Here is a 7,777-nt window from a genome sequence, read left to right on the forward strand (position 1 = left end):
AACCTTGGTGTTTCTGTGATCTTCTGTGATCTTCCCAGTCCCCAGTCCTGCCCTGTGCTGGTGCTCTGCAACAAACAGCAGTCCAACACACTGTGTCCCTGCAGAATCACAGAATCGCTCACGTTGGAAAAGACCTTCAAGAGCATCGAGTCCAACCATGACCTGAGCAAAGTACCCCAACTCTAACAACCCTCCTCTAAATCATGTCCCGGAGCACCACATCCAAACAGTTTTTAAACATGTTTGGGGATGGTGACTCAACCACCACCCCAGGGAGCCCATTCCAGTGCTCAACAACCCTTACTGTTTAGAAGTTTGTCCTGATATCCAACCTAAACTTACCACATGCCTGTGCGTTCTGTGCAACCCCACAGATGTGACAATGCGGACTGGCTTCTGCACTGGCTTCTCAAAGGAAACGGTGTCAGGAGGAAGCAGCTGATCCTGCCACTCACGCTGCTATTCTGGGAGTCCCTCCCCAGGACTCCCACAGCTTCCTCTCCCCAGCCCAGCTCAGCTCCTCGCGGGCTGCAGACGCTGCTGAGGCTCTCGCACTCCACGGCCGTCATCTTCTTCTCGTGCTGCCGGACCGCTCTCTGCAGGGCTGCGCTGAGTTCCTGCCGCTGCAGCCAGAACCGCAGCTCCCGTGCTGACGGATGGAGGAGCTTCGTGCCGGCACCCACAGCACGTGGTCCCCGGGCTGCCGGTGGCACGGCAGGATGCTCCCCTCCCTGCCTCCCATCGCCCCTCGGCTCTGGCATCCTCCTATAATCTGCCTAAGGATTCCAAAGACCCTGCAGAGGGCTCCGGTCAGGCCGATCGACGGCTGATGCCAACGGCACGAGGTTCAACACCACCACACGCCGGGTCCCGCACGTTGGTCACAACGACCCCAGGCATCGCTGCGGGCTTGGGGCAGAGCGGCCGGAAGGCCGCGTGGAGGAAAAGGATCCGGAGCTGCGGGCCGACGCTCGGCTGAACGCGAGCCAGCAGCGCCCTGCGCAGGCGGCCGAGAAGCCGGCCGAACAGCAGCAGCAGCAGCAGCAGCTGATCGCCCCGCGCTCAGCCCCGCCCCGCACAGCGCCGGCCTCGGGCCGGCACCGCTTGCCCCGGGCGGGAGTGCGGCCGTCGGCGCCCAGCGAGGAGCCCGAGAAGGCGATCCGCGTGGGGCTGAACTACCCGAACTGCCGCGACCGCCGCCTGCAGCGGGACGCCAAGGTGCCCCGGAGCCGCCCGTATCCAGCGGGTTCCCCACGCCATCGCCGGGCCCCGCCGCCCGCCCGGACGCCCCGCTCCCCCCCCTGCGCCCGGGCAGCCGCCAGCCCGCGCTTGCCGCTCTCCAGCAAGGCCCGCACGGAGCGGGTCAGGGCGTGGCGGCGCGGGCGCGGGCTCGCTGCGGTCCCCCACGTCCCCGCCCTCCTCCTCCCGCAGCCGCAGCCGGGCCCGGCCGCCCCGGAGCCCTGGAAGCGGAGCGGCGCCGCGGGCAGCTGAGCCGGGGCCGGGCGGGACGCGCGCGAGGATGACGCAATGACGGCGCGACGGCGGACGGAAAGGACCCCGCGCGGAGCGCCCGCCCCATCCGGCGGACCGACCAATGGGAGAGCGAAGGAGGCGGGGCCGAGCGCTGGCTCTCCGCCAATGGCGGCCGCGGGGCTCCGTGCGGGGAACGTGGCGGTGCCTCCGCGCCGCCTTCCCCCGACCGCCCGCTCCGCCGCCCCGGGTCCCCGCCGCCGCCTGCCCCGTGCCTCCGGACGCCGGGCGGTCGGGGGAAGGCGGCGCGGGGGCACCGCCACCGGCCCCATCCGTCCCCCGTCGGAACCGAGCCGTCCGCCGTCGTTGCGCCGCCGGGCTGCGAGAAGCGGCGGCTGACCGCGAGCGGCGGGACCCGCCGGCGTCCGGGAGCGGCTCCTGGCTGAGCCGGGCAGCCCCGAAAGAGAGGGAGAGATCGCGCGGATCGAGGCGCGTTCGAGCCCGGCACGGAGTCAGCGAGAGCCTTCGGCTGCTGCCCCGCAGCTGCAGTCCCCAGGTGCCGTTTTCCATCTGCCCGTCTGTCTGTCCCCGCGCGCAGCTCCCGGAGCTGCGTGAAGCCGACGTGGAGCCGCTTCGAGTTGGCCCCGAGGAGGGAAGCCGCGAGGGGGGATGATTGTCAGGGTGGGAGCTGGTTGGGAACGCGGTCATTCCTCTGTTTAGTGCTCTGTGTGTTCAACGATTAAATGTTTAGCGTTCGTTTTTCAGCGCTTCTGTGTGCAGTCGTATCTGCAGCTCCAAAGACCCCCCCCCCATCCCTGTGCCCACCGCTGGGTGAGGACAGGGCAGCTCAAATGGCCGTGTCGTAGGACTGCACCCACCAGCGCCTTTCCTTCCCCCGCATCCCCTCCCCTCCTCAGCACCGCGTGGGAAATGGCTGGGGTGGGATTCTGGCAGAGCTGGGGCGGCTCAGCCTGCAGAAGAGGAGGCTCGGGGGATCCCGGGCACGGCCATCAGTCCCCGCAGGGAGGTGTGGAGAGGACGGAGCCAGGCTGCGCCCGGCGGTGCCCAGCAGCAGTGCCGGAGGCTCACGCTGCAGCACAGCAGGTTTTCCTGCGTGCCAGCGCTGAGCCCCCAGCTCTGGTCAGCGCCGTTGTACGTTTTTGCCAATGATCACGATGCAGGAGATGAGCGCATCCTCGCGAAATGCACCGGGCACCGAAAATGCACCCCATCCTAAGGCACGAGGTGCTGCTGGCACTCCTGAGGTTTGTAAGGGGCAGCGGGGGCTGTGGTCGGGGTGTCTCGAAGGGACTTTGAGGTGCTGTGGGTTCAGAATTGTATTTTTTCCTCGTTTCACACAGACGGTGGCAGTTCGGCTCAGTACCTCAAGGTGGCAGCAGGACCCCCAACAACAACGGAAACGTCGGCTCCCCAAAGCCCCGTGTATGGCTGTGAGAATGATGGAGGGCATAAGAAACGTAGAACATGCACGGGGCTTATGATGTACCGTGACACGGGGATGACATACTCATGTGTCCTTTCCATATCCTTTCAGCAGTTGGGTTAAAGCCTCCTGAGATCATACGAATGGTAAATCCCGCTTGACAAACGTGATGTCATTCTCTGACAAGGAGACCCGCTTAGTGGATGAAGGTGAGGCTGTTGATTTGGTCTACCTGGACTTCAGTAAATCCTTTGACACTGTCCCCCACAACATCCTCGTGGAGAAGCTGGGTGCCCATGGTTTGGATGGGCGTACGCTCTGCTGGGTGAAACACTGTCTGGATGGCCGGGCCCAAAGAGTTGTGGTCAATGGAGCTGAACTCAGCTGGCGGCCAGTCATGAGTGGTGTCCCCCATGGCTCAGTGCTGGGACCACTTGTATTTAACGTCTTTATCAATAATCTTGATGAGGGGATTGAGTTCATCCTCAGTAAGTTTGCAGATGACACCAAGCTGGGAGGGAGTGTTGATCTGCCGGAGGGGAGAAAGGCACTGCAGAGGGACCTGGACAGATTGGTCAGTGGGCTGAGGCAAACTATGAGTTTCAATAGGGCTGAGTGTCGGGTCCTGGGGGCTGGTCTCTTCTCACCAGTGACAGGACGAGGGGAATGGCCTCAAGTTGTGCCAGGTTGGGTATCAGGAAAAACGTCTATACAGAGAGGGGGTGGTTAAGCACTGCAACTTAGAGAGAGGGAAGTGGTGCGAGACCACAGCAAGGGCCTTGCACAAGTCCAGGGAGATGACATCAGTTGCCCTCCTGTTGTCCATCAGTGCCGACACTGCATCACAGAAGGCACCAGGTGGATCAGGCACAATCTGCCCTTGGTGCAGCCATGCTGGCTGTCCCGGATCACTTCTTCATCTCTCAGCTGCCTTAACACATCATCTGGGAAGATCTGCTCCATGATCTCAAGTACCTACAAGGTCGCTATGACTTGTGCACTGCGCAGGTGTAGCGTGGAAACTTCTTGCTCTGAAGAGAAGCCAGTGTAAATGTATTCTGGGAGAATTAAGCAGAATGTGGCACAGCCAGCAGAGTTAAGAAATAGCTCTTTTGTTCACTATTGCACGAGCAATCTGGAAAGCCTCAGCTGGCGGCAGCAGTGGTTGTCCAGGTGTGGGATGTGGTCCCCGCACCCTACGCCAGGGGGACGGCTGCCATCTGCTGGAGGATGGGAGCAGGGATGGTCACAGTGCCCAGCGGGGCTTGGGGCGACTCGATCTCTTCTGCGTGGCCAGGGGGATGTAGGCTGGGCTGGGGGGCCACAGGGGCTGCGCTGGGGACAGCGGAGCTGGGGTGCTCTCTGGTCTGAGGGGGAGGATGTGCTGGGGCTCCACAGCACCTAGGCTGGATGTCTTAACACATGTGGAGGCCGCTGGGGCCGAGCCCACCTGTTCTCTGCTTTGTCTGGGGCCGGCTCGCTGTCCAGATGCCATGAACCCTTGCGGGCAGCACATTGGGCTTCGGCAGATTCCATGAGGTGCCTGCAGAGAGAGGAACTGCTGAGGGCACGGGAGAGCCTCCCACTCTCCTTCCTCCCAGCACCACACAGAGTGGTGTTGGAATAAAGAGTGTGGTGGGATGGAGGTGGTGGAGCAGCTCACTGGTGTTTCTGCCTCTGCTGCTGGATACAAATGCAGTACAGAATCCTTACAAGGAGCACAGCAACAAACAAAGCAAACAAAGCAGAGTGCCTTTGGAGGAGAACATGGAGACATCTTCCACAGGGACGCTGTGTGCTTCTGCATGTTCTTCATGAGCTGCGTGTTCTTCAGCACCCGCAACCTGAAGGAACAATGGTGGTCACTGCTGCGCCTCGTGCCTGACTGGCAATCTCATCAGAGCTCTGACACTGCCATGAAATGTTGTGTTTCATTTCCGTGGCCTCCTGGAACAACGCTTCCCTGGGATGCAGGGACTGTGGGAGGAAGATTGCTGCTGCTTCTCGCCGTCTGCTGAGTGTGGTTCAGGCGGCTTTGTTCCCAAAGGACAAAGTTCCTAAGTCCTTGGGAAGCCGGTGGGAGGGGAGCAACCTCTAACCGCCAGCCACAGAGCTCTGTGCATGGCCTTTACCTTGAAGTGGAGAACCAGCCACTTGAACGTCCTCTGTGTCCTCATGGGAGAAGAGCAGCATGCAGCTGCTGTCCTCCTGACACACTCAGGCTCATCCACAGGCTCTCAGTTGATCTCTTTAGAAAGAAGGAAGCAGAGTGGGACTGTAAATATCTGCTCTCATCAGGAAGATGTTATCTTCAGGGGGCACTACTTCTCAGAAGACATCAGTGTTTTCCACATGTGTAGAATGTTGGTTTCCAAGCCCTCTGGTAAACAGACAGAAATATACCCACCAGGAGCTGCATTCTCCATCGTGACTGTCTGTAGAATGTGAGAAAACCTCTGAAAATATCTTTGTCTTACCAACTTCCCTCTCTGTCCCACAGGACCTAAACAGGATGAGCCAGCTACTGAACATAGCACTCTGTTTGGTGAAGTCCACCCAGACAGACTACCCACCCCTGGGATACCAGCGGGAGTCCGGCACAGGAAGCAGCTCTGCTCTGGACGCACTTCTGCAAGCAAAGAACCATGAGAGCTTTCCATCATACACCACAGTCTGTGTCACTGCGTGACGGCACAGTGCCATCTGAGGAACAGATGGTACCAGGGATGGTGCAGGGACAGGGCACGCACGTGCAGCTCTGTGCTCTCACTCCTGCAGGTGTGCCTGGCTGACATTAGGGCTGTGAGGTGAAAGCTCGCAAAGGAAGTAAAAAGCCATGACATACCCATGCCATCTGCTAGAGCTTCCGTCCGGGGAGCCGGCTGGGATTCTGCATCCCATTCATCTCCACTCGCATCTGTAAACAAACAGGACAGAGCAGCTCGTGTCAGACACGTCCATATCCATCTCCAGATGGGAACAACGAGGGATCGCTCCACGGCACCCTCCTCTCCCTTCCACACAGCAGCGTCTCAACCATAGGTGCTGGTCCTGCAGTGGCACTGTGCTGATACACAGCAATCTGTGTGTGGAACTGTCTGGGGACGGGGAGGGGAAGAGAACTGAAAGGAGACGGAGAGGGGAGGAAAAGAGAACGGTAGGGGGAGCCTGAAAGGTTCTGTCCTGGCAGTGATTTACCTCTGCGTTCCACCTCAGGAACAAAAGCTGTGTCTGACCAGAACACTGGCTTAAAAGAACCGGTGTAGTCATCTAGAATCACAAACAGATAAGAGAAGCTCCCGTTAAATGCTGTGATCTCTTTTTCCATCAGAGACCAGAGTTGGGTCAGGTAATGAGGTGGGAGAAAGATGGAGGTTGTCAGTTCCACAGCTACAGAGTGGGCAGGAAGACGCAGGGGCAGGTTGCAAAATACTCACCAGGCCATGTGCAGCACCATCATGGACTGCACGGACCAACATTTGGCCACTCAGGCCTTACATACTTACTTACCATTGCAGATCAGTGGTGGGCACAAAGGAAGGTGACAGTAAAGCACAAGAGGAAACCATGCAGCCAGAAGTTTGCTCTCCTGAAGTTGAGAGTCCTGCTCCACTTTTTGCCAGGCCTGCATTCTTCAAGATCACAAACTCCACCAAGGCATGTCAGCACAGCCCAGGCTGCCTCCAGTCTTAGCCTCTCTAACACTCTCCTCTGCATTGGTGAGCACCAGGTCTGGTAAGGCTTCACCTCGGGTTGGTCCATCTATTTCCTGGACCAGGAGGTTATCCTTGACAGACTCCAGGAATCTCCTGGATTGCCTGCCACCCGCTGTGCCGCTCTCCCAGCAGGTATCTGGGTGGCTGAAATCCCCCATCAGGACAAGAGCCTGTAAGCACAACACCTCCTGCAGCTGAAGCAAGAAAGTCTCGTCAACAGCCTCCTCCTGATCAGGTGGGCTGTAGCAGACCCCAACCACCCAGTGCCCTTTACCGGACCGATCCTTGATTTGACCCACAAGCTCTCGACCTGATCGTGGCTGTTCCTCAGACACAGCTCTTGGCATTCAGTCTGCTTCCTAGCGCAGAGGGCAATTCCCCTCACCATAGCTAACACTGCGTGGGATGTTTTGACACTGGATCTGATGTCAGCCAGCCTCTTGGGCTGGGGTTTGTGGCTTCGGGACTGGGGTTGTGGCTGGTCCGAGCCTTTCCAGCTGTGGCTTTAGGCCTCGGGGACAATGCCAGCCTCTCTGCCTTTCAAGCTGTGGCTTTAAGCCCTAGGCTGGTGCTGGCCTCTCGGGCTGTGGCTTTAGGCCCTGGGCTGGTGTAAGCCTCTTAGGCTGTGACTTTAGGCCCTAGAGCTTGAGCCAGCCTATAGCAACGTGCATTTTAAAATGGCTCATGGAAGTAAATGAAAGCAAGAGAATACGGGGCTGTGCTGGGTATTTCTAGAATTGGAATAGAGACAGGAAAGCGTGCTCAGCCTTGTGTGGTTGGTTGTACCCATCAGTACCAACCACAGCTGAAATCGTCTTTACATCTTTGTTAGGCACTCTTCTGTCTGCCACTTTAAGTCTCTGTTTTTTGGAATGCAGGGATCGTCGTTGCCAGCTGAACAGCACCACCTGCGACGACCCATCAGACTGAAGATCCGCACCTGACACCGGCACGTGGCTGGATCTAGGAGTGCTTTGCTGTCTGTCCCTCTTTCCCCATTTTCTGCCTTTTCTCTTTGCCATCTCTTATTTGACTCTTTGTTTACCTCTACCGCTTATTCATTGCAATTAGCCCATTGGCCAGTGTTACCTCCAATTGGTTGTTGCTGGCTGTTAAGAAAGCTCTCAATAAATGGATGTGTATTATT

The 7,777-nt window shown here is 58.7% G+C and overlaps 1 protein-coding gene across 15 annotated transcripts; it reads left to right on the top strand.

Moving 5' to 3' along the window:
• Positions 1–1,446: 1,446 nt before the first annotated feature.
• Positions 1,447–7,777, top strand: LOC149911653 (uncharacterized). 15 transcript variants are annotated; one of them, XR_016463052.1, is made up of 8 exons: positions 1,447–2,026; positions 2,652–2,735; positions 2,832–3,123; positions 5,415–5,585; positions 5,693–5,956; positions 6,433–6,633; positions 6,760–6,865; positions 7,509–7,777. XR_016463052.1 is itself a non-coding variant. In XM_090133455.1 (5 exons), the coding sequence occupies exons 1-4, from the start codon at positions 1,595–1,597 to the stop codon at positions 3,073–3,075; spliced, it is 648 nt and encodes a 215-aa protein (XP_089989581.1). In that variant the 5' UTR covers positions 1,447–1,594; the 3' UTR covers positions 3,076–3,123; positions 3,744–5,090. The 15 variants fall into 15 exon arrangements, 2 of the variants coding, with proteins under 2 accessions (XP_089989581.1, XP_089989582.1); XR_016463059.1 differs by having other exon boundaries at positions 2,832–2,921; positions 3,026–3,123; positions 5,415–5,956; XR_016463056.1 differs by having other exon boundaries at positions 2,832–2,913; positions 3,026–3,123; positions 5,415–5,956.

The sequence above is a fragment of the Phasianus colchicus genome, unplaced genomic scaffold (genome assembly GCF_987193195.1).
Source record: "Phasianus colchicus unplaced genomic scaffold, bPhaCol1.hap1.1 HAP1_SCAFFOLD_62, whole genome shotgun sequence".
Lineage (NCBI taxonomy): Eukaryota > Metazoa > Chordata > Aves > Galliformes > Phasianidae > Phasianus > Phasianus colchicus.